This window comes from Acipenser ruthenus, chromosome 26 (assembly GCF_902713425.1).
Source record: "Acipenser ruthenus chromosome 26, fAciRut3.2 maternal haplotype, whole genome shotgun sequence".
NCBI lineage: Eukaryota > Metazoa > Chordata > Actinopteri > Acipenseriformes > Acipenseridae > Acipenser > Acipenser ruthenus.
In genome coordinates this window covers 115,054-141,723 of record NC_081214.1, presented here as the reverse complement: position 1 = coordinate 141,723, position 26,670 = coordinate 115,054, and the positions used below count along the sequence as shown (strand labels likewise).

At 38.4% G+C, this 26,670-nt stretch overlaps 1 protein-coding gene across 9 annotated transcripts in view; it reads right to left on the bottom strand.

Annotated features, from left to right (window-relative positions):
- LOC117429545 (BCAS3 microtubule associated cell migration factor) overlaps positions 1 to 26,670 on the bottom strand; it is a 174,238-nt gene that overhangs the window by 145,431 nt on the left and 2,137 nt on the right. For 7 of the 9 annotated variants that reach the window (XR_009308967.1, XR_009308966.1, XM_059001332.1 and 4 more), the window contains exons 3-13: positions 26,418 to 26,472; positions 26,160 to 26,235; positions 25,349 to 25,455; positions 21,378 to 21,459; positions 18,757 to 18,829; positions 10,399 to 10,506; positions 9,974 to 10,050; positions 8,497 to 8,573; positions 7,948 to 8,031; positions 5,565 to 5,738; positions 2,816 to 2,909 (exon numbers count right to left, since the gene is read on the bottom strand). Coding sequence is in view for 7 of the 9 variants with exons in the window: in XM_059001332.1 (XP_058857315.1) it covers positions 2,816 to 2,909; positions 5,565 to 5,738; positions 7,948 to 8,031; positions 8,497 to 8,573; positions 9,974 to 10,050; positions 10,399 to 10,506; positions 18,757 to 18,829; positions 21,378 to 21,459; positions 25,349 to 25,455; positions 26,160 to 26,235; positions 26,418 to 26,472 (1,007 nt within the window). In the remaining 2 variants the exon portion in view is untranslated. The remainder of the gene's footprint in view (positions 1 to 2,815; positions 2,910 to 5,564; positions 5,739 to 7,947; positions 8,032 to 8,496; positions 8,574 to 9,973; positions 10,051 to 10,398; positions 10,507 to 18,756; positions 18,830 to 21,377; positions 21,460 to 25,348; positions 25,456 to 26,159; positions 26,236 to 26,417; positions 26,473 to 26,670) is intronic. The other 2 variants (XM_059001333.1, XM_059001336.1) reach the window with 1 other exon arrangement.

Sequence of the window (26,670 nt, the reverse complement as noted above, 5' to 3'; positions counted from 1 at the left end):
CTTTTACAATGCTGCAATATTGTTTTTTGATGATATGCTCTAATCATGTAGAGAAACTAAATTACAGTGTGCATGTGTGGAATAACAGACTAGGCAACTACAATTCCTAATCGCTGAATCCCAGCTTGAACCTTCAAGCAGGGCTAACTTTCCAATGCCAAGCTCAAAACTCTCTTTATGTCTTTCAGATTTACATTTAAGCAAATGATGTGATAACAGATACACTATATTATTTTTAACTAGACCGGACAGTCCTAAGGTTAAGCTTTTGAAGTTTACAGCTACCTTTACTAGGCATATAAAATACCAGAAGAAACCAGAATGTGGGGGAAACAAAATCATAATGATTCTGAAAGCACGTTTATTCTTAACCCTGGAATTCACTTTGAACTGAAAGTCTCAGTGCCAGTCTGCACCAGTTCAGGTCCGACACAAACCAATACCCACAAAAAATGAAGGTTTTAATGAAGGTTTACAAGAAGAAAGAAATTGCACTTTTTTTCTATCTAAGCAGCACTCTCCACCTTGTCAGCTCCAGTCACCCGCTCCACCCCCCAGAGGCATATAGGGCAAAGGTTGGGAATATCATCATGGCTTAAAATGTTTACCAATGGCGCCCCCTAGAGCTTTTGTGCTTATACCATCTGTCAGATAGGATATTGGCAAGCTGATAACGTCAGTTTTTCAAAATGGCATTTCAAATGTATTTACTTTACAAAGTAACTGAACATTTTCAAATCAGAGACACTTTTTTCTTAACTTATAGTCCGATGTGGAATTATTCATTTAAATAATTGCAGATTTCATCTATTTTACAGAGATGGGGAGAATGCAGAAACTATGATAATCTCCTGCCCACAACATATAAAGAAAAGCCTGCACAAAATACAAATATATATTAAAATGCACTTTGCAGTTTTGTTTTAGGTTTTTAATTTCAAGTGAATGCTTTGAGGTTACTGTATTGTGTTTTTATATATATATATGAGGTTACTGTATTGTGTTATATATATATATATATATATATATATATATATATATATATATAAACACAATACAGTAACCTCAAAGCATTCACTTGAAATTAAAAACCTAAAACAAAACTGGAAAGTGCAGAAATACAAAATGGAACACCCACAACAGCATAGAACCCCACAACACGGAACCACAAGAGAAATCAAATTCCATAAAGAACAAGTCATTCCTCAGCCACATGGGGAAGGTTTGCTGCACTGCGCAACACTCTGAATCAGGGACGGGGTATACTGTCCAACATGCCCAGGAATGGAATTCTTCTCCATTAATTTTTCAGCAACAGCTGATATGACACGAAGCACGACGTGGATTATGCACATACAGGACTGTGTCCCTGTTCATGCTGCAAATGGAATAGGCCATATTTATTGCAATGCAAATTGAGTAACACTTTACAAGAAGTACTGGGAATTCTTTTTTGTACTGAAGTGGTGAGAAATGTCCAACCTTCTCCAGAGCTCTCCCTGTAAAGGAGTGGAGCAGACAGCATCCCTGGGGATTTGTGATCAAGGCCCTGTGAAGAGCCAGTCTGGGGTTGGGTCTGATTTGTGACAGCTAAGTGAAGGGAGATTAGGAGTAGCTGAATTAAAGTGAGTCTGAACTCCTCCTGCTCGAGCTGGCTTTCAGGACTCATGATGTTGTTGTTTGTTTTGTTGCTGCATGGTCTTCGGGGGCCCACAGACTGTTTATAGATTTTTGGTGGTTCTTTTACCCTTTGTCTGTCTGAGAAACATTGATTAGATATAATCTTTCTTTTTTCAGTAGAATGTATTAAAAACACAATTTTTTTTTATTTCATCCAAGACGGAACTGCATTTGCTAAATATTTATGATTTTTTTGTGTGTGTCAAATCAAGGCAGAAAATAAGCTATCCCAGAATATATTTGTTGCTGTCCCTGAACAATACAAACAGCAGAATTCTGCTTGGTGCCACATGCTATTGACCCAGCATTGCTGATGCTACTGAATCAAAGCAGGCAACATTGTAACTGCTACTTCTGGACTTTTATAAAAATTAAAATTATACAGCGATATTAGTAATGTTATAAAATAATGGCTACATAATTTAATACAACCTGTCACATACTTATCTATCATTTAAATGATAACTCTTCTTGTATGCCAGTACAATACGTGAACACATTTTAAAAACACATAGGAGTTAAAGAAGCATACATTACACTGTATTTTAACAGTTCAAATCATGTTATGACATGGCTGATTGAATATTAAATTAATTACCCCCCCCCCCCCCCCCCAAAAAAAAGAAGAAAGGTCCTTTATCTCAATTAGATGTAATTGTATCCTGTGTTCTAAGTGACACCAAGATTCATTAGTCAGGCCAGTCTCAGCTCTGCTTCTCAAGAAGGCTCCACTCAAGTGATCAATGCAACACAAGAGGACCCTGTATGCAGAAACAATGACTAATGAAGATGTTCCTGTCACAGGGCAGGATCACACCTTACCTGCCTACAGGGGCTATTCCCCTGCTGTAGGGAGACAATGGGAAGAGTCTCCCTGCCCCCCTGCAGTGGTAGGTGTGCACCTCATTCAACACTGGGAAAGTGATGCCCTCCAAGTCATCTCCACAGAGCCCTTAAAAGACAAGCTGCCACATGCATATTTCATCTCGCCCTGCAAATACTACATAAAGAGGCTACAAAAGAAGAAGAAATCGAAACCTTCCAAAACGAGGATGCAAGGGCTGAGCGCTCTGCCTGAATGAACACCTGCACTGTGTATTAATGTGCTTCTTTAAAGAGAATGTGTTGCACTTACCACTCTCATTAAAAGCCATGCAGGAGATTGGTTTATCATGAGCAGGGAAATGAGCCACAAGCCCCTCCCCGTCCGAGTCTTCGCTGACAAGAACCTGTGAAAGAAACAGAGAACAGTCACATGTAATCCTACACTCGAACCCATGTATTAGAACTGCTCTGGGCAAGTAAACGAGAAGTAAACTCCCCACCCCAAATCAGCACAGAGTTAGGAGTAGATTTAATGAGCTTAAAATGTGTGTCCTCTGCTCACTGCGCACCAGCAACTCCTGTAGTCTGGCCAGACACCTGCAGGCTAGCCTGTAAGCTGCCCGGAGCTGCGTTGTCCTCCGACGCTGTAGCTCCGAGGTGGCTGCATGGCGAGTCTGCAGTGTGAAATGAAGCGGTCGGCTGACAGCACACGCTTCGGAGGACAGTGTGTGTTCGTCTTCGCTGCTCCCTAAGTGTGGTAGCGGAGTTTAAATAATAATTAGATATTCTAAATTTGGAATTCTAATTGCGACTACTAAATTTAAAAAAAAAAAAAAAAAAAGAAAGCCAACAACATTTTTTTTTTTTTTTGTATTAAAAGTACATTAAGATGCCCAATAAACTATTCTAATCCACTCGAAGGAACAGCGCCAGGCAGGTAGGAAGGAAGGTTTGTGTGAAGCTGAAAGAGGATTATGGTTTTGCTTTCTACTGTCAGTATTCCAGGATAGCTGGGTGATTTTATTAAAGCTGTGTCCTGTATCTCAACAGTCTTCATCTGTACACGTTGCCTGGAGTAACATGAATGCATAGCCCACTGAAAGCTGCCACCGCACTAAACAACTAGCACTTAGTCATAAATCAGAGAGTGAGTCTGTGCTGTAACATGTGAATCGCGCGAGGCTGAGCGCTGTTCCTGCTGCAACATGAAATATCACTTTGTACATGTTCCCACCCATTATCAATCAGATCACCACTTCTTGCACCACAAAAACACTTCAGCCTGGAAGAGATCCATCATTAAAAGTCGATCCCCAAACACAAGTAAAAAGCCTTTTAAATGGAGTAAAAAACCAGTCAAGTCATGTGAAAAACACAGCTGACATTTTCAGATAAACCCATTAACAACAGGGCTAAAGCAAGTCTATTTAAATTGTTTACAAGAAGGGGCTTCATTGTTTTCAACAACACAACTCCATCTAGCTTTCTCTGGGTTGTTTTCTGTTCACTGAGACGTGGATTCCTTTTGTTCATGAAAGAGATTAGAACTAAGGTCAAACAGCAGATCTAGGCTAACAGTGATAAATCTACTGGAGAGTTGCATTAAAGTACCAAGCGGCTTTTAACAGAATCCAGTCCAAACAAAAAAAACTACTCTCATTGACAAAAACCAGATCCCTTTAATAAAAGTGAACACATACAAGAATCCATCCTGTTGTTCCCTTTGAAAAAGAGTTTCAGATTCCCTCAGTAAAGAAACCCCATTCTAAAATGAACAGTGTTAACACAGGGGCACTGTAGTTTAGAAGGATCTCCCATGTTAAGCAGGCTTCATATAAAATCACAGCCACTAAAGAGCGCAAAAGTCCCATAAATCCTGGTTTAGGTTGTACTGAACGTCTTGGGAGGGTTTTGTTATTTGTACCAGAAAGGTAAAGGAATTACATTACTGCAGTACCCATACTGCTTTGATCAAGGCATGGAAACATAACGCTTTATTAGGTGAGTCTCATTCATAGGCACAGCTTTAGTTACTCACAACACTGTAGGCAAATGAATATACTGAGAAGAGGGCAGAATGTAAACTTTATAACACCTATGAGAGATGTGCTATATTTATTGGTGGTTTAGTAAAGTCATTTTATTTTCCCAAAATACATATTGTCTCTAATGTGTGTGGTCTATTGGATGCGACAGTTAAAACTGCTTGTCTCTACGTTTTAGCATGCCAGCAGTCTCACAGCGCACATACCAGGGGACATTACTGAGTTCTGTTGACCAGCTTTACTCACAAGAACCAGCCTGATCGCTGCCCATGGCATATCATTGTCTTTGGTGACTAGTTTTCTTCAGCCAATATTTAATTTCATTAGCGAGCCGTGTGAACATAAACATTGAGATCAGCAAAATACAGCAATGGTTCTTCTAGGGCCTTGTTGTGCTGAGCCACAGTGTATGGGGCTTTATGCATAAATCCCTCCACTGCCTGTCAGTCTGGAGCCTGCATTAAAATTGCATCAAGTTATTGGATTCCAATCAGACATAAGAAAAGAGGGTCACTGTTCACAATGATAAGGTCAGTCATTGACCACGAGGAATAGCAGGGCAAAGAATGACAAATGCAAATATCCCCTTTGGCCACGCTGAGTAAGATACAGGTTTATGAGTAAAACAAAAATCTGTTCCTGCAGGAATCCCTGTAGAGTAAAACAATGAGGGGTCCCACAGGGCACTGGAGGATTAAAGATATTGAAATCGAGGGGTCGGGGGGTGCAGTGGCTTCATGCACTCGCCTTTTGGACACCTGGGTTCAAAGCTGGCTTCAGTGACAGCAGCACTAAGACCAACAGGGAATTCTTCACTATTCAGCAGTCTCTGCTTCAGAGAGGCACAAGGCTGAATGGCAGAAGGAAGGGTTGCTTAAACCAGCACTGAAATGCACTGGTAAAAGGTACAGGTGGACCTTCAAAAAGTTCAGTAGTTTCTACCTGGGCTTAGCCAGTAGTCTCTCATTATATTCATAAACTCTATAAAATAAATAAGTGATAAAAGACACCTACTACCTGTCCTTCCCCCACGCTCTGGGTGTCGATGATGGTGACGATGCCGGGAGCGTGTGGGCTGCGGCGGGCTGAGCTGTGTGGGGTCACCTCCTCGTCTGCGGCTCCTGCAGGCTGAGTGCTGGCCAGCTGGGTCACCACCTTCCCCACCATGGTGAGCCCCGACTTCAGCGTCTGTGCAAAGCAACGACCAGAACATCATGAACATCGAACGCCGGCAACAGCAACGTAACAGGGGGCTGGGTTCGTTACAGACAAGACAAGAGTCTACTATTTTGCAATGGGGGTTTTTTTTGTACGCCAAAACTCTCTTCCTTCTAAATGAAATTGGAATTCACTATAATATATAATATATATAACCATCTTATCTACAGTACACTAGGTCTGTGTAAACAATGAAAAGATTAGCTACCTGAATACAGAAATAACATAACAGCAATTATTAGTACTGTTGTGACTCAGCCCAAGCACACTCTGAGATAACAGATGGCTGCCCTCGGCACACCCAGCTGTACCTGCACTTTGCTGGACCCCCTACAGCACCCCTGTGCATACCAGGGCCGTGAAAACAAACGCCTCAAACAATACCAGCTCAGTGGGAGTCTTCAGGCTCATTAAATAATAAATTCATTAAATGTACCGATGGAGGGAAAGAAGTCTTGTAGTTGCAAATTTACACTGACTGTCACAAGAGACAGATTCTTCTCAAAAATCCACAAATAATAAAAAATAAAAATAAAATATGCATGCATTTTACTGTAGGCTAAAACAGTCTATTTATGGGAAAGGAGACTTGCTGGTTCCCATTGACCTCCAACAACAGATAAAAGTATTTGTGTTGGTGCCTGTATCTTTAAATTAAAATAATAAATAAATAAATCCAAACTCTTCCAAGAACACCAAGGTTAAGCTCTCACCAGGGGAAGGGCTGGCTAAGCTGTCTTGGAAAGCCATGATAAAGCTATGGATCACCTCAGTCAGTCTGCCACCCTGGCTGAGCCACAGATCAATGGGGACTGTTTTGATTAGCACTAAAAACTCAAACTGCAGTGATTAGAAAACACATTAGTGTTGATCAATTAGCAGGCAAACGCTTCTTTTAATAATTAATGTGTAGCAATTTACACACAGTCTGTTAGTGGCTTGTCGGGTATGGCTCAAAAGGACCAACAAAATGAGGCGCCACACTGTATTGACGGCACAAGCTAGTCTGAATGGCTGATTGACCTCTCCAGCAGCTTACTCACTCCATTAATCCTGAGAGAGCACAGATCCACTTAAGCTGCATTCTCCCTTAGACTAAACTAAACATTTTTTATTTACTTGCTTTAATGACTGATACATTCAGATTCAGATAAAACATAAATAAGACTCCCTCATCCAAAACGGGATTGTGTTTAGACCACATCTATCTGCATTTTCTTCAGAACTCAAGATCACCTCGGACTGTGGCTGTAGTAACCAGTAAATATGGCTGCTTATCTGGATTCATAAAATCATGTTTTTTAATATCAATATTTCATGAAATGATTGGTCTCTACAGCAGCTGTAGGTCTTGGAAAGGGGGTAGGGTTTTTGTAAATTACAGCAAAAACAAAAGATGGGCAGCCTGTAAATCTAGACATCTTAACCTTATTGTATCTGTTAACCTTTGCCATGTTCCTTGATGTTCACCACCATTAAAGCTAATGGCGCTTCTCTCACATGAGCTGTTAGAGCTCATTAGGAAGCTATCATGTAACAGGGGAATACAGATGTAGGCTTAATAAATCAATTAACCACCTTGGGGTTAAAGAGACTAAAAACATATGGAAACATCCCTGACAGTAATGACGCTGCCTCAACAAAAGAAGACATTGCGCTTGGTAGCAATAGCATGGCTGTGTTGAAGGTGCAGCTTCCTTTAAACTAGAGCTGTACAGCAGTTTGGATCGGACTGTTTCCAAACAAAACCATGTTCTTTGCAAGAGTGCATGTGTCAAAGTATTTATTACTGTAATCATTCTCCCCAAAACAACTTTTCTGAGATTTCTCTCTCAGATATATCCATTTATTTTATAAAACAGTTCCTCTCTTAAAATTCATTTAGAAATCAATTTTAGACCACACATTTTAGTCACATTTTGTTGTTGTATTAATAATATATACTGTAGCATGCAACACACATGAGCCCTCTAGAACAGGTCCTTTTTTGTTTTGTGTGATAAAAAAAGCACCAAAATGCAAACATGCTCTTTTCTAGAGTTTCATACTTTGGATGTTGCACTGAAAAGAACATGACATACTGTGATATACGCAATAAAGGAGTAAGAAGTGAGTGCAGTACAAACAGCAAACCGGACAGGGCCACGCTGGCAGAGTGATGGGTGATGGGTGGACTCACTTTGGCAGCACTAATGACCGTGGCAGTGTAAGACTGGGCATTGTCTCCACAGGCCCCTCCTCGAGACTGGTGGCTCCGGATCAGCTGGGAGAGGGAAAGACATGCAGGCACATCATGCCATTACTTTAAGAGAGGAGGACGCCAGCAGCCTTTAGCACGCATGGTACTTATTACATTGTGGTATGGGGGGGGGGGCATTAGAAATATTCTAACAGGTGCTGCTCAGGCGACATAGTGGGTTTCGATAAGAAACAAAATTCATTAAAAAAGGAGTCTAAAGCACTGCCCTGTCTGTTAAAAATAAACACATCATGTCACTTTTAGAATAAATAATATTTAATACAACAGTCACATTTCTACTGATGTTGAGCTTTATTCTTAAATGCACATTGTACTTAGGTTGTTCTCATTTGCATCTAGTTTAAGATGTATAATTGTGTCTAACATTGTGTCATCATGGAGTCTGCACACACATTCTACAATTAAAAACTGTTTGAAACCATCTTTTCAGAACATGCAAATGCATCTACAGACTGGCTCAGTTGTTACCTTATTCTCAGCATAGGCAAGCCAGCGACTTCCCAGGGCAATTGGGTTCAAGTTAGGCCCAGGACATGGGTAGCAACCTAAAATGCAAAAAGAAAAAGTACATTCAATGTTATTTCTTTATAAAATCTGGTTTGCTCCTAGGATGAACACGTTTCTTAGTATTAAAATTACATACTATGTAGCGCATAACAGTCTATGCTAAATATTACACATATATAAAGGTTAAGCATCACTAACTGGCAATTCGTTAAAAGCTCTCATAATGCCTTTGTAATGAGTCACAGACAGCCTCTTTCTAAAGATGATGTGCATAAAAATATTCAGAGTACAGCTGACAAACAAATGAACTGACATTCATAAAACAAAACATAGGCTAACAAATTTACAAGTAATTGAAAACAGGGCATGAAAACGATTCACCCAAGACAGCCGGTTCACTTTGTACCCTTAATGTGTTTTTGATAAGTTCTTGCTTAGACAAGACAAATGAAAGGTAATGTATTATGTAAGGGTGACCGGAATCTATTAGAGCTGGAGTCAGCAGAACTAATGTGGCTCTGAGTCCAGCTTAACCAATCATGTGACCTGCAGGCAGACAATGTTATCCAATCACTCAGAGTGTGATTCCTTTAAAGATTAACATTCAGCTAACCTAACCATCAAAACAACAGAGGCAAAACCACTGCCATAAGCAACAATGCCAGCAGCCCCAGTGTGTGAACAGGACAAGAAGAAAGGGGAACGCAACCCCCAAGGAGCAAAGTTTCCAACGTTTACAGGAGGTGCAGCGAGGTCATCCAAGTGCACATTCAAGAGCATTAGTGTTCAGAGCACACATCTGAACAGGAAACAGTGCTTGAGGTGAGCCACAAGCACAGCAATACCAAACCCTTGTGTGCCTTTCCAGGGTCAGCGCTCCAGTGCTGTGTGATAACATGTGTTTAACACACCCTTTGTGGTAGGTTTTGATTGACAGTACGTTACACAAACTTTAAATTGATACGCAGAAATATATATATATATATATTTTTTTTAATTAGTTTCACCAGAATAAGAGCTTGTTTTTAAAACGGACTCAGACAGGTTATTTCAATATGAAACAAATTAAGAGAATGAGGCAGAATCGTTTTTATTATTATTTTTTTCATTTTTGCACAACTACAGTTTGAACCATTTCTAGTTATTTCTTAAAACTTACTTAAAAAGGTTTAGTTGCATTTAATAAAAACACAAACACAATTATTTCCTTATCAAAAATGACTTCACACTAGGACTGTCAATTCACTGCAGTTCATTTTTTTTTTCTCAAGATTAAATCGAGATTATTATTATTATTATTTTTTATTATTTTATTTTTTTTAATCGCTTGACAGCCCTACTCAACACTTAAAACATTAAATCATACTCTGGAGATTGTGGTTCAAGTCATAGAACAGGGACGAGATTACGAGAAGGAAAATATATTCCATATACTTACTTGTGACAAAGAATTTCTTTGTGAAAGTGCAGCTATCAAACGCAGCTATCTTTTCTTGAAGAACAACAACGAGGATCCTGCATACAAAAGAATATCAGTAAACAAGTGCTTCTCATAAAATACATCTTGCTAAATGTTTCACTTCACTTTAACAGGTGCTTTGTATTGTTGCGTATACTTCTACTGTCTGAGAATACTGTCGTTGAATCAAAAGAAGAAAACAAAACTTTTCAAAAACTGATGTAGGCTTTAGACAAAGCCTTAATCTACTAAATGTGAAGCGGTTTTATTTCAGTAACACATCACCAATGAGGAGTCAAAATACTCATGTAGACACATGGGCCCTTTCTTCTAGTTTCATGCCACGTGTGACCGAGTGTTTGAAACGAGGGCTGGTTTAATGAAACCCTTTATACAGCTCTTACTGTTTGTTGCAGTGCAGATCATAGATCGGCGTTTTGAACTGAATGGACTTCACCATCTCTCCTGTTCGCAGTGAATACAGATCCGCGCAGCAGTAAGGAGGGCTGGTGCTGAAAAGACAAGCACACAGACCATTTTTATTTAAAAAACTACCTCAAACAATTGATTTCTTTAAAGTGAAGCTGGTGCCATGTAGAATACAAAAACCAAACCGTGCACAAATCCAGCATGTGCAGATGGGTTGACAATGGTAATTTCAGACATTAATCCTCATCAAGTGTTCTTCAATCTTCTGGCAAACGTTCTCATTAGAACCACCGTTGTGTTTCACATTATCATAAAAAAAAAAAAACCCTGGATTTTCTTTTAGGATACAATCATTTTCACTGTCTATTTGTCAATTTAAATATATAATTCTGAAATGAAAGTAAAATAAACCATCCACTTACTTTCAGAACGTTCATAATAATGTTTAATACATGCCTGCATTAACATATTCTCTTGCAACAGTTCAATTTCTTTGTATGGTTTTAAACACTGGCTACTCTTCCATTCATAATTTTGACAGTAGATGAAATATTGTGAGCAGACCACTGAGAAAATAACACTTTCAAAATAGGCACATATCAGTGAAACACAAAGTAGCCAAGACATTTTAAACCAGCCACAAATTTTCAAGAACATGGAAGCACTTATGATATAAATGAAAAAAACCTGCACCAGTCTTAGAAATATGCTACTTGATAGTTCTGAATCCCAGTGGTGGATAACCTTATAGTTTTTAATGCATTGTCATTTTACCTGTAGATAACACAGCCCTGTTGGTAGGAAAGCAGACTATATGTTTACCAAAACGCATCTGTCCCATTTTTAAAAGTCGTGTTGGTCAAATGATTGAATTATATGACTGTGAGATGTTCTTTCTTATGAGAGCGTTGTTATTTGTGCTGTCACTACTAATTCTACAGATGGACTAGAACAACTCATTCCACACACTCGGGTAACCTAAACTGGCCCGAGGTAGGTCGTTCCATGCTGTACAAAAAGGAGTATAAAGCATGGATGCGCTGGAACAGTTTTCTGCTCAGTAGGGTTTACATGAAAGTGTGAAGTTTGAGCTACAACAGGAGAATGCATCAAGAGGACAGGCTGGTTTCAGGTCCACATGGTAGCAGTTATACTGAAATGACTTACATCACTGTCATTTGCTCCAGCTAAGTGGAAACAAAGAATATTAATCCAAAAAATCAGTGGTTTTTACCAAAACTACATTGTAGAATGTGATGGTAGTGTTTGTGCAGGACTCTCATGAATCTTCCTGCAGTATTGCTGTTCTCTTCAGCTTGGCTGGTAGAGAGCCTTGCATGACTTACCAGCAGAATGTTGGACGGCTGTCCGCAGAACTCACTGCAATCATTCTTTTTCTTTTCTATTTTTTCATCCCAGCATGTGTGGTCGTGGTTGACATGTGTAGTGGTGTGTTTTAATAGTGTGATTCATCCAGTTAGTACAATTAGTGTGTGGATAAGAGGGAGAAGTAGGCTTGGTTTAACTCCCAAAACCAGGCACATTTCTTCAATTCCCCTAATTTCCATGTTCCTTAGCAACAAGACCTTAATTGTTATTTTTATTGGACATGTTTGTCAGTGGCAGAAGACCGTAAACATGAAAAAGAAAAGATGAAAAAATATGCAATATACCAAATACCAGATGTTGAAAGATAAAGCGATCATCTCCATTTCCCTGCTTGACATGGAACTACTGCAGATACACAGTAAATCATCCTGTTTGCTGGATGTCTTCCTGACATACAGAGAGGAGGGCACATTTCATCAAGTGAAAACCTGTCTAATTAGCAGTAGTGAGAACGGATTACATCAATGCTTTCATGTTCATCATTAGAGTATGTCTGACGGCAATGGGTTTTGGTGCCAACACTGGCATGAATATTAAGGTTAAAATGTAATAATTGTAAAAAAAGATATTTAATAGGTGGGGTATAGGCAAGTAACCTTCAGAGACGTTCCAATGTAAGAAAATATGATATATGATATATGAAATGCAACAAATGCACTCCTGAATTTGTGATCCAGATGCTAATTTACCTGAAGGTCAGATGAAGACATCATCTGACTACCGCCATGCTCTGCTCCATGCAGGTCCTCGCACTGCTTTACGCTTCATAGTTCAACATGAACGGCCTGACATTTTCATTTCCAATAGGCTAACTTTAATCACTATGCACAGGGCTATTAACCAGCCAAACTAAAACACGTTCAACCCATCTTCCACTGCTCAACAGTAAGGCTTCTCAAATAATCTTTTTTGCTTGTAATCTTTCCAACATCACACCACCGTGGAGTGTCATTGACTTTTTATTTGGATCATTTGCTATTTTTACATGCAAGGGTTTTTTTCCCCTCTTAATTATAGCAACACTTTGGTTTAGAGATTTCAAACTATCATTATCTGTTTTATGTCTGTTACTTGCTGTTTCATCACTTCTGTTTCTCTCTATACTCGTGGACATCTGTTATTTAAACTTTCACAATTGCTTGTGCTTGCATTTTGTGAATGTCTCTTTTTACAGACATATTGCTTTATTACATATATTTTATTAACTTGAGCAGAATGATGTAAACCACATACTGTATGTGGTAGACCGAGCGTATAGCAAGTCTGAAAATTAATTAAAAGTAAGCAAATAAATTCATTTATAAGGGTACGTCCTCACATTCCAGCTCATGTCAATGTTTTACGAGTCCTCCACATATGCACAGAAACCACATACCCCAGTTTCATAGAAAATATGGGTTCACTGAAAATTACTGCCTCGTATACGTGGCTTAAAATGTATGAAAAAGACCCAGCTGAGCCAAGCTTTGACAACTGAGTGCATTTCCAAATGCACACTGAAAACACTGTTGAGCGTCTCGAATTTCAGTTTGGAAAGCGAGGCAAGTCTGCTCTTCCTAGTTAGCATTTTAAAATCATCAAAACACAGTCAAATCAATAAAAAGCATAATAAACAAGAAGACATGTTTCTCAGAATACATTCTACTTTGTACTTGTTTAAAGTTGTAGACATGCTGAAATGAACAGTAAGAATATGCAAGTTTCTTTCCTTTATGTTTTCACAAAGGAGTTACCAACAATCACAGCTATGTTTCCAAGGCTGCAACCGCTGGAAGCAACTGGAACTAGATCCGCAGATGACAAGAGCCAGAGAAAGCCACCCCGAGTGACTGCAGCAGCCCAGGAGTGGCACTTCTCCTCCCCTACTGTACTGTACCACCAACACAGATATCTGCAGCTTGTGCAAGGATCCCAGACTGCTGAAGTCTTTCTGCCCTTAGCAGCAGTGTTGTTTTGCCAATGCACACTGGAATAATCACGCTGCCATAAGGATTTTAAACACACCATAATGCTATGTTACTAGGTGTAGAACAGGAAGTGTTCACACTCTTTGTTTGTTCAGAACCTGGGTTCACTGCTCACCTCACAAATCAACAGCTGATTCTGTGAAGTTATTGCATCATATATGCCACTTATCTGGATAGTCCTAGATTTCCTTAACCAAGAGCAGAAACGTTTTTGTATTTTAAAAGTTCCAACTTTGCTTTAGATTTTAGGAAGTTATAAATAAGCAAACTGTTATTTAATAAATAAAGGCATTATACAAAGCAGAAATCACATGCCAAGGAAGTATTATGCATGCTTGTGTGGCTTTTTTTTTTTTGTTGCAGATTGTTATTTTTAACCCCAGCATCTCTTTGCCTGAATGTTTAACATGCAATACTTCTAGATACTGTATCACGAATTTGAAAAACAAAGCAGACAAATTGAAAAACTAATTTTTGGAGTTAGATCAGTCCCTAGGGCCTGTGTCACATTGATTTATAACAGTTATTTCTAAGCAAGACAAAAAACACACAGATGAAAACAATTACTCTATTTTTGTAGGAACAAGTGAGGTGGGTGGTAACTGAGCAATGTAGAAAAATCCTGTCACAATATTCTGCCTTTTTCTTTTTTTAAACCAACCCTCAACACACAACAAACGCTTGCCACATCAGAGACTTTCCAGGGCCTGAGGGGGCCCTTTGATTCCAGACCGCTGCAGGCCCTAGCGGGAAAGTAATTAGGGTAAAAAGTTCAACCACAGTTCCATGTCTGCAGTGCTGCCAGAAATACATCTCCTCTCATTCACAGGGCTCTGCTATACCTTCCCTGAGAACCATATTGAAAACACATTTCTCTCTGGAGAGTTTTTTCCTTTTCTAATTGTCTTTATGGCGTTTACAGTATTTAATTACTCAAAGTGGTCTCAATACCAGCAGGGTTTCACCTATAGCGCTGGAAAGCTCGACTATTGCTTTTTGGTTTTGTCTTTGCTTTATATATAAAAAAATAAATAAAAAAAAACAAAACACACATGTATATATTATATTGACAAACGAAATACAATGAGCTCAGATTTTAAAATATTAAGCACGAAAAGTACATAACAACCTATAATTTAAGTATTTTTAAACTTTGTTTTCCACATCATGGAAAGTGGTTAGCAAAGAATGAAACGTTTATTTATTTATTAATACAGATAACAAATCCGTAAGCTTCCTCGCTTTGAAATGATGGAACTACAAGCATAACACTCCTCTCCTCCTTAAAATAGAAATAGATGGAAATGTCAAGGACAAGACCAAGACGCACATATTATGGTACGAGTGTATTTGATTTTTTAAAATGTACTTATTGAATTGTTTTCCCTATAGCAGTTATTGAGGACAAACTCTTTGTGCTGTTCTATGGATTCCAGCCGCACACTTCCACTTTAAGAGGTCACATGACGGAGCACAGAGACACTGGAAACACACGAGTCACAGGAAAACCAACGGGTTACTAGGGAGAGCCAAATTTTAGAGGCTTATGAGATTTATTGAGAGCTATGGTTAATGTAAAAAACATTTATTCTTTGCTTCTCAAATAATTATACAAGTAGCTTTCAGACAGATCTTTGCTGAGGAAACTAGAAAATGTAATTTCTCAAAAGTTTCCCATACAGTAACTTTTTTTTTTTTTTTTTTTTTTTTTTTTAAGTCAATGCAACCCAAATAACGTATAATGCAGGAAATCCCTTCCTGCAAGGCGGGGGTTAATGTGCTCCTGGGTTAAGACCGATTAGACTGCTTTCTATCAAAACCCCCATAACAAATAATGCACAAGTAGAGTACGACGAGCTGGCATCGGCTAGTACAAGAAGCACCAAAACTGAAATGACATTCAGGTTCAAAAGAGAACAAGGTGCGCATGCCAGTGGGTAACCACGGGATGATATGTGCAAGAAAAACAGCTTGGTTCATCAAGCAACTGATGAATTCTATGTGTAACACTGTTCCAAAGCACCCTGCAGCACTACTATAGGTGTTATAAAAAAACAACCCATCACTTCATTAAGGAATACGGCTCTTGCTGTCTTTTTGGGCACAGGCTTAACGTAAATCATTCTTGGGGCACAAGTTCAACCCAACGTGTACCGGTAGGAAGTATTTTCAGTGGCCTGGGGCCGAATTCCTTCCATTGGGACAGCTAACAAACGTCACACTTTACAAGTACTGTATATTTTAAATAAATATGACAACTACATCTTTTTTTTCATGCAATTGCAGCACAGACACTAGCCAAGAGACCGCAGCATAGTGAAATCAGTAAAGCAAGCCCAGTACAATGTTGTGAAGCAGTGACCCGATGTTTGACAGAATCAAGACAGCTCCTCTCCAAACACAAGAGCGTCTCCACTCAACTCAAAACAGGACAATGTTTCCCACATGTTCCGTATCCAAAACAAAGTCTTCAAGTAATCTACGCATACTTCCAAATAGAAACTTTAAAGCTGCCGAGGCCTTAAATGTGATCAATATGACGTGTCAGTAAACACAACACTGCCACATTTCTGAAGCACTGCAAGTCAATGCATCTTCTAGTACTACTGCTCCCATCATGGGTTACCAAAACGACTGCACAAGGAAGAAAAGTACTGAAATGAGCTCTTTGTCATAATAGGGATCAAACTACAGTAGTAAACCAGACTCAAGCACAAATAACATTTGGAACATCTTTTTTATCACATCTACGTAAAAGAATGAACCCTTAAGATACTAGAATTGTGCATGGATAACTTAAATAGATTCCAAGAATCCTTACCAGCCGTATCCTTCAGACAAGGTGAGAAACCAAATATCTATCTACGCTGTGGAGGCTGAAGAACCATGGAAGCAACTCAGTGGACCTCTCCAGCATGAATATCTTTAAAAGCGGAAACTAACATAAAAATAATACGATCGATGATGATAATAATAATAGCAGGGTTCTCTCCAGACTCCCTTTCAGTGAAGCAGGATGCTGTGTGTTTCTAACAGTTGCATACCAGCTGTGGCTGATGAATGTAATTGATGTTCTGAGTTCGATCAGCTTATTAGCCACACCTGGTGTAGGGCTGTTACAAGTCACCAGAATGTGCCATGCTTTGCTGACATGGAGTCTGAATTAATACAGGAATACACTACAATCTGGTTATTGAGCTGGCTAATTCAAATTTCAGTGTAACATTTCAAGATACTATGGATCGTACGATAGTACAGTTGTGCTGCTGCAGACAATCCTGGCACTGGTGTTATACATTCATCACAAGTACAGTAGTGTGATGAAGATCACTACATCTATACATTGTTTGGACTTCACACATAATCCTTTCCATTGATAAAATTATGTTGAATGTGACTGGCTGAAATTCCACAAATACAGACCCAGCACACATGCTTTTTCCTTTCTGGTTTTCCTTTAAATTTGCAAATCTAAGCCTAAAGCTGACTGAACCAACTTCCAAACCAGCACAACTGTATCAGCCAAGACATAAATCTGTTTTCCATTTGTGTGTCAAGGCTGCATCCTTTTTGGTGGTTGACAAAAGCTGTTATTTCAAAATGATTATACAGTAAAAATTGTGTGAGGACCTTCGTAAGTTTATGAACTATTTTAATGGAAAAAGAGATTAAAATGTGTTCTAAGGTTTTTTATATATAACGTTTCTTTCAAAACACTCCAGTTAGGACAGTAAAGCCCTACTATTCATCCAGGGGTCATGGTTTTTAAAATGCTTATTTCAGGTTTGACCGTGTGAGGAGCATAAACACAAGACAATCACAACTAGTTCAAAATCCACATCCAAGTGAATGCTTATTGCATCAAAGTTGAAAACGGTCAGATCAATTCTAGTGGAAGGCTCGGATTTACTGGGTCTGAAAAGGTGGGTGCAATGCAGTCCGGTCCCAAATCACTCAGTTATAAGAAATCACTCAGTTATAAGCTCGTACAAAAAGCTCACAAACACATGAGACTACAAAAAAACAAACACTTTATAGATTTAAAAAAAAAAATAATAATAATAAAATGTAAATCTGTGAATAAGGCCCAATATCTCTAAATCGAAGACACGTGAATTTGTGCATTTTAAATGTTGTGCTTTTCAATATGAAAACTGACCAAGCCCATTGCCCACGAGGTCTGTTCTATAGAGCTATAGTATGCACATTGGTTCACATATCTTTTTCTATGTCTTATAGTGATTCATAAAGAGTCTTTATGCACAACATAGCCATTGTAAAACATGATTTGAAGAATATAAACAGTTAAGGACAGACAAACAGCAGTAGAAAAATACCCATCATGCACAATAACCTCGATGCTAGACATGGATCTAACACAGGGTTAACAAATTCTTCAGGGCATACAGAAGAATGTACCGTCCCTGAAAATGTGATTGGTCAATAATCCTGTTTTGGCTTTAGCTCAACAAACCACTCCCTGGCCTCCACACCACTGACCCAGCAAATCAAACACACTTAGCAGCTGTACCTCAATGTGTAAACGCTATTTAAAATGAAGGCTGTTCTCTTGTGATAAAGTAGCACAGAAACATCGTCGTCCTGCACTGTATGTGCAGCTGAGGGGCCTGACATGTAACTGCAAACACCTTCTCTGACAATGTTACAGGGGTTTATACTGTTTCAATATAGCTTCTGTGTACATTTCACATGACAATATTCCAAGCCCTACTTTCATGGACTCTTCTGGTCTCAAATTTGAATTTTTATTTGTTTATTTATTCATTCATTTGTTTTAATTAACTGTGTTTTCACAGATCAGGCTTTTGAAACCTGAACTTTAATATTTTGTTGGACTCTGGATAGGGAACATTTCAATACAAAAAAATAAAAACCTGAAATCTAATAGAGAGAGATGTGTTCATATTCACTGTCCTTGTTACTTGCATCCCAGCTGCTCATTATTTATGTTCTTACCCTGAAGAGCCTGTACTTTTGCACACACCAAGCAGGGCTCTCTTCTCTACAAAACTGTCAACTTTCAAAGGACCTGCGGATGAAAAAAAAAAAAAAAAATCATTAAAAAAGTGCCCAAAACAAAGAGGGCCATTGATTTGCATGCATGTCAGTCTGGCTGTGTCTGCCAACATGCCACCCACCCATGCTGGTTTTATTAGCTTGTCTAGTGGCAGGAAGTGTGTTGATTACATTACAACTGTTACTCTGTAATCACATTATGGGCTAAAAAATTCCAGAAGAGAAAAATAAAACAGGACCTTCTTTCCTGTCAACTTCTACTCATCTTCTTCACCACAAAATAATGCCTGGGTCACATAAAACTGATGAGATGAAATGAAATTAAAATACCAGCATGCAAAAGCTTGATGAAAAGAAGCAGAACAGAAACGCCACTCAGTGCAATGTGTTGAGCTCAAACAAGTTGTTAAACCTTCAAAGTTGAGAGGAGTTTCTTGAGAGGACTGTCTTCAATTCATTTGGTTTTCAAAGATTATGTTTGCAAAAAAAAAAAAAAAAAAAGCCAAAAGACATGCAAGGGAAATGTAATGTTATCCAGATTTTAACAACGTGCAATTCTGTATTGCTGGCCATACTAACACAGTAATTTAGGCAACAAGGAATTCACGCTTCTTGTGGGATTTTGTGTATGTGCATTCACAGAGTCCAAACTGTAACACTTTATAAAAATAAATGTGTAAGATGGGAGTGAAAAATAGAAGTACAAAATTATAATACATATATATATATATATATATATATATATATATATATATATATATATATATATATATATATATATATATAAAATAACAATTCCTTTTTAGGAGACATCAACTGTATTAAAATATATTTATTGAATGCTTTTCATTGAAAAATAAATATGTAAATCTACATGCATATACGGCCTGAGACATGAGAATTAGTTTGATAAACTTTATTAAAGTGATAGATGTCACTCATATGGGTAAAGTGTAGACATTGAGACGGCGGATGCTATCTTGTTATCAAGCCGCCACTGAGACTATGTCTCTCTAGAAATGGAAATGCATTTACACAGCAAGGTCAAGAAGCAGCAGCTCCTCACACACTGGTGCCATCCTGACCAAACAGAAAAAGAAAATGCATTGAAATGCGGGACAGCAAACCAGGCATAAGGGTGCAGTCCCAGAAACGGTATGATCAAGAATGAAGTTCTGCATGAAGACTGTCTCCACTAGCTTGCACAGCAATGCATTCCTCACCTCGTCTTACAGCTGGAATGTGCACAGTACATTTACCAGGTGGTATAACGGCACCTGCTACTTTGCTGGGCGGTGAAGTAACACTCATCTGCATAATATCTCCCCCCATTTTTCCAGGTGCAGAGACGGGTATTAATAACCATGTGTCTGCCTGGCCTAAAAGACAATGGCATTGCTGTGGTTTTGTTTTTTCTAAATTTGCCTTCAAATACCTGAATTGTTTTTTGAATTTCTTTTCTCCAGCTGTTGTTAATAACTCTCATTATGATCCATGAACAGTCAAACTGTGGTTTTCGTCCTTAACACTTAGAAAGGCCCCCTTATCACAGTCGACACCTATTTCCAGGACGTGCCAAACCTTCCCACCCAGACTCCCACAAACACAATCCTCCTTCAACACTCACTGCAGTGAAACCCTGTCTGCTTCTTACTGATTGCAATCAGGTCCTCCATTACAATTCATTTCATTTAGCAGAGAGTCATTCTCCTCATGTGTTGGATATCTGCTGCTTCTTATTACAGCCCTGTGCTTTTATCCAATTCCAGATATTTTCAATGCTGTCATTGTGCATTGTTAAAATCTGCCAATGACTGGAAAATGAGTGACCAAAAATGAATCTCTCTGCAATGCAAAAGTGTTGTAGTTCTCCCGTTTACTTTGAAAAAGAATTCCTGCATGAACACCTATTTCATCCTCTACTGCTGGTAACATAAAGGTGCTAGAATTAAAAGAAAATGGCTTGTCAGTATTTTACAGGCACTGCAGTGGATATCTGAACTTATCTGGAATGATAAAGATGTATCATTGTCTCTGTGTGTAAATGACTACCGTCCTGCATGCTTCTTGCTATTGCGTACCTGAAATGCTTATTGATTTAGCTGTTTGCTATTTCACTTCATCAGAATTAAAACCCTTTTTTATTTTTCTTGGAAAATCAATTCTTTATGTATTCCGGTGTATTTTCTTTATTTTTTAATAAATGCAATTACCACAAATCAACAAGGATACTGGCCAATAAGCAAGTTGTGATGAAAGAAATAGGAAAATCTCTGTTTTTACCAGAGCTCTGGCTCCTCACTTCTGAAGCTGCCAATTGATAGAAGGCCAACACTAATCTTAAAGGACTGACTTTAATATTAGGATCTGAACACAGCATGATGCTGGCACAAGCTTCCTTCTATTAAGCAACACTGAGCAGCCTTTAATTTAAACATGATATATTGAATAAAAAAACAACCCAAAACAAAATAAACTGTGCCATATTTAACTTCATTGTGCAAGCTGTCCTTGAATGCTAAAAGCTATGGCAGCTCTCTGGACTCTGAATCTGCACTTACTTATGTGCGGTGCTGGTAGAATTCGCGCTGCTCGAACTGGTCCATTGCGTACAGAGAAGAGCTCCTGTGCTTCTCCACTAATCTGTAAAAAATAAAATAAAAAATAAAATAAAACACAAGTTCAAATGCAATCGGACAGATACTTGGACAGCGGACTGTGACCAAACCAATCGTAATCATTATTTAGTCCCCTTCTCACAAAATGGGCCAGTATCAATCCCCAGATCAGAATATTATTCTGCGGATACAATGTGGCGATTCAATTCTTTGCTGTATGCCATTATACCCGAAAGAGTTATTAATATTCTCATCCTCTGTCTGGGAAGCTCGGACTGGGAGCAGTGACTTGTTACATCCATCAATAATTGGTCCCAGTTTGGCGCACTGCGCGTATTAAACTATGGATCATTTTCTAGGAAGATTCAGGAATCAATTCAATGATATTTAACAGTTATAATGATAGGTGTGTTTCTTGGATGCTGGCTTGATTTTTAAACACAGTGCAATACCTGGCTTTTACATGCATTGGCAGTTTTTAAAAATCTAATGAAAATATAAAAAGACTTCTATGTCTTGTTATACAGTACAGAGGCAGGTCTTACCGCAGCTATTGGGAGAGCTGTTCCTGTTTTACAAACCAGCCAAAACCTTCTAACTTCATTCTCAAACAGGAGCTTTCTTTACATCCTTTATGAATTATGCAATGCATGCCTCTTAACATATGCCTCTCCTGGTAGGAATCTATTAAAATTCATAACTGTTTAAATGTGAAACAGAGACCTTTGAACAGTTAAGCACCCACAATAGGTCTTCAGTGTGCAGTTAAAAAAAAAAAGACAAAGCAAATCACACAGCTTTCCCTTTTTAGGTTAAAATAGTCACACTTTTAAAAGCGCTTGTTCATGGGAGTAAGGGTTTAATACAAATATTTAAAAAAACACATTACTCTTTTTGTGAACACTTTATTTAAAAAGTTACAAAACCAACAAAAAGTTGCTCTGATTGTGAAGACACACAGACGCTACTACATGGAGTCAGGTCTACTTCAGCTGCAAACACTTGATGGTTTCCTTGAGAAACTCAGTAAGACCTGGAGCCAATGAAAGGAAATGAGCGTGACATTTTCAGGTTAATCCAGGAAAAAAATAAGATGCAGACTACATTGAAATTGTACATTGCGACCGCACATCCGCCATAAACAGTTAACTGGTTCTCATTGCTATTTTACTTTACTTTTTAAAATGAAGATTCTCTACAGGCATCCATCCATAATGGATAGCAGACATTTTGTAAACAGTAAGCAGCACTATTAATCAATACCTGGTACCCCCAATTATACTCTATTTCTGCAAAGAAATGTCAATAATGTAATGATATAATTATGAATTATGCTGACACGCTTTACAGAGTCAGAGGGCAAAGTTGGCTGTAGAAGTTGAAGGCACAATGGAGAGAAGAACAAAGAGAGATTTGTTCACACTGTAAGAAAAATAATCTTTTCCAACTGTAGAAAATGGGTTTCATATGGTGGGGGAAAAAAAAAAAAAAAGCTAATCGTACACCAAACCATGAAATAAAATGCTACCAAGCAGGGTGCAAACCAATCCAAGGCATTGCAATGCAGATTATTACCCTTTCTGTACAGAGATCAAGAAAAGAGCCGGCTCCAACTCTACATCATTGCACAGTCTGTCATATTTATGAGTCACTCTTCTATGTGAACTGCTGTTAAGAAAAAAGATTTTACAAGATGCAATACTGACTTCTAAGTGTTCTGCAGACAAATGTGACTGATGAATTTCATGAACAAACAGTTATTTCTTTATACAGTATTTTATATTACGTTTACACTCAAACTCCCCCTTGAGAAACGATAGATCTATTTTATGACCCTTTTATAAATCATTTTTATTTTAGGGCGAGAGCAGTCATCTTCATTGTTTATTTTAAAGAAAATTTAGAGCGAATGTGAATGCTTGCGTTATTTTAGCCCATCCACATGTTTTATTTCAGATGATAAACACACCCAAGGATTAGCTCTGTGTCATGCAATTAACAGCCCTTTCAGAGCCGTGGATTAAAAAAAGAAATGTTTGGATTAAAAGTGTGCAGCACAGATTGTACAGCTGTAATGAAATAGATGTTCAGTACGTGTACACTGGTACATAGGAATGTACAGAAAGCAGCGGTGGAATCAGCCTGAGAAGAAGAACTATCTGGGTCTTAAACCCTTTAAAAGACGTACAAAATTAGATATACATAAAAATAATGAATATCTTTTCAGGAATAATGAACTAATACTTGATACAGAGACTGTCTGGCTTTCATTAAATATCTATTAAATCACTGCAATTCTGAAATGTATTCATTAAAAAAATGACACTGTTACTTCACACAAGCATAATCAAAAAATCAAATCTAATAATCAAATACGTCTCTTATAAAAATGATCAATAGAAGGATTGTTCGGATGGGGGAACCATAGCCAGCACTTTGGTTTAATAATAAACATTTTAAAAACACCTCACTTCAAAGCATGTCAGAGCCTTGAGCAACTCATCGCTCCAACACGGTTTCAATTAGCTGCAACTAAACGTACTGCTATCTTCGATTGAGCAGCAACACCTCCCCAGTCAAAGATCTTACTCGAGGAGATGTTAATGCAGAGCCACTCAGAGGAAATAGAAGCACACACTCACCCGGGCGGTACTGGAGGTGTTTTCAACTCAATGCAACACCATTATGGAGGGTGTCAGCTTAGCAACTGTCATGAACACTTCACAATCACTCATGCCAACAAACCTTGCAGCCTTCTGCACATTGTTATACAAGTGAATAATGGGCTCCAAGTTAAAAAAAAAAAAAAAGGAACCCTAGCAAACAGTGCTGAACTGACAGGCCCTTGTTCTAAAGAAAAGGTGCACAGGCCTGTATCACAGAACAGAGCGAATCACAGGATCTGTGGGTTACATTGGAGTAAAATCATCACAAGTACACTCCAGGATTGAGGCATGGTGTTCCTGTTACAGTACCGCCCTCTCAGTCCGGACATCCGGATTCTCCTGTTTCCATCAGTTACATTGTATTGAAATCACATTGATATTATTAAAAAGCTGTTCACATCCATTTAAAGAAAAACACAAATTGTGTTGTGATGATTCACTGTATTGGAAATAAATCACTTGTTAATAAACCCTCCCCCTGCAGGAGGACACACATTAGCTAACATTCTTATGCAAATTATCATCCTTTTTATTTTCAGCAAGTTACACTGAAGACCAAAAAGAGTGACAACTGTCACCCATAAGCCTGAATACATGATATAGTCCACCACTTGTTCTTTGCTATATATTCTCTGTAATTGTGCTTGTTTCAATGCATGGTTGCCATCGTTCCTTTACCCTGCTAATCAGCGGGATGTCACCACTGATTTATATTGTGTGACAATGTTCACAGCTCTAAACCGAAGCACAATACAATACAATTAACTGCCTTTCCTTCCCATGCTGCAGCAGCGGACTCACTCAGGAGTGCTCAGCATCACTCCTCTAACATAAGATTACAGTGACACCTACTGTCCGTTTAGGGTAAAGCAGTTCACACAAATGAAATGATTACAAATGAAACCCTTTCTAAGAACAATGTCCTTTGAAAGGGTAATAACCATAAACAAATTGTGCTTTAACTCTGATTAGCAAAACATACATAGACCATAACCATATACAAGTTTAGATAAGGATGTGTGGATGGCTCATTTGAATGCATTTCTTGATACGAGCCACAGACAAGTTAGAATGATTAAAAACATGTTTTGTTTGTGTTAATGACTTGTTATTTATGGAAGGACAATGTTACAATTTTAAACAATCTTGTTTTTGTTGGTCAGCTCAGTATTTAGTATGTGTTCAAAATAATGACACTGCATGTTCACAGCCAATTATAAGCAAGAGCAAGCAAACTGCAGCACTTACAGATACACTCCAGACCTGCATCCCGTCAGAGTAACCCATCATTAGCAGCACTGGAGGGTCGCTGCCAGTACTGGGCATTTCACGGAATTCAGGGGACCTGGCCACGTCTGAGAAGAGACAAACATTGAAACATTGACTCAAAAACATCCTCAAACGCCAACGGTGCATTGGCAGACATGTTATTGTGATGAAACCACAGTAACAGAATGAATGCATTGTTTCAATGAGCTCCCATGACAACGTACGAGCACAGTCAGCTTGACCGAAAACCCTCAACCAGAGCGCCTGAGCATATTAACTGTGCACACATGCAGAGCAACTACACTTACTAGCAATTATATCATTTTGTTTGGACATGTGCCCAGAAACCAAGACTCACTTGTAGTTATTTATCCAAGTTGGGGGGGGGGGGATCATTATATTTTAAGGAAAATACAAACCAGCTATTCTAAAACCTAACAAACTATCAGTCTGTCTACCTTTCCTCTGTTCAGCTAAAAATGTCAGATAATTCTGCATGTAATGGAATATTGTTTCACCCAGATTATACCTGTCTAGTTGCTGTTTAACACAAATAGAGTCAGACATGTTTTAAATGTCTGGGTATGTGCATGCTTGATTTTCAGCATGAAGAACCGGAATTCAATCAAAGTTTAAGAGGCTGCCACAGTTATACTTAGCATTGCTACCTCAAAATGAGTATGCATTTTGCAGGGGTTACAAAGTAGCCCCACTTTAAGGTACACTAATTCATACTGTGCGGCCCTTTCTTGCAGCATGGACAAATACATAAAAAAAGATCCAATCTTACCATTAATATCTGCTTTTTCAAACCTGACCCATACAATTTTTTCCTTTTCATCTGTGGGCACTGCACTAATGTAACCCTAAAAAAATAAATAAATACATAAAAATAAAAATGATATATATTAGTCCAAGTGAATTTAGAAATGCACAACTGATGCGTTATGCTTTAATGTCAAATGTTAAAGTTGAAATGTATACTTTGTTTGTATTGCTTTGTCAGAGCAGCAAGACGTTTGGGGTTTGTGACGTCACCCTGTCTCACCTGTGGAACAACATCCTGCAGAAATGTAACAACACTCTCCATATAGGAATGCTCTCTGAAACAAAAACAAACAAAGCACATTCACAAGATGATACTTCAAAACCAGAGCAACTGCATGGAAAGAAAAACAGAACAAAAACAAAGCACAGGCTTACAAGTTGTAATGGACCAGAAGTCAAATGCTGCTCTATATAGTTTTTATTTCACATAACATATTTGGTAAAAAATGCAAGTACTTCAATACAGTATATTT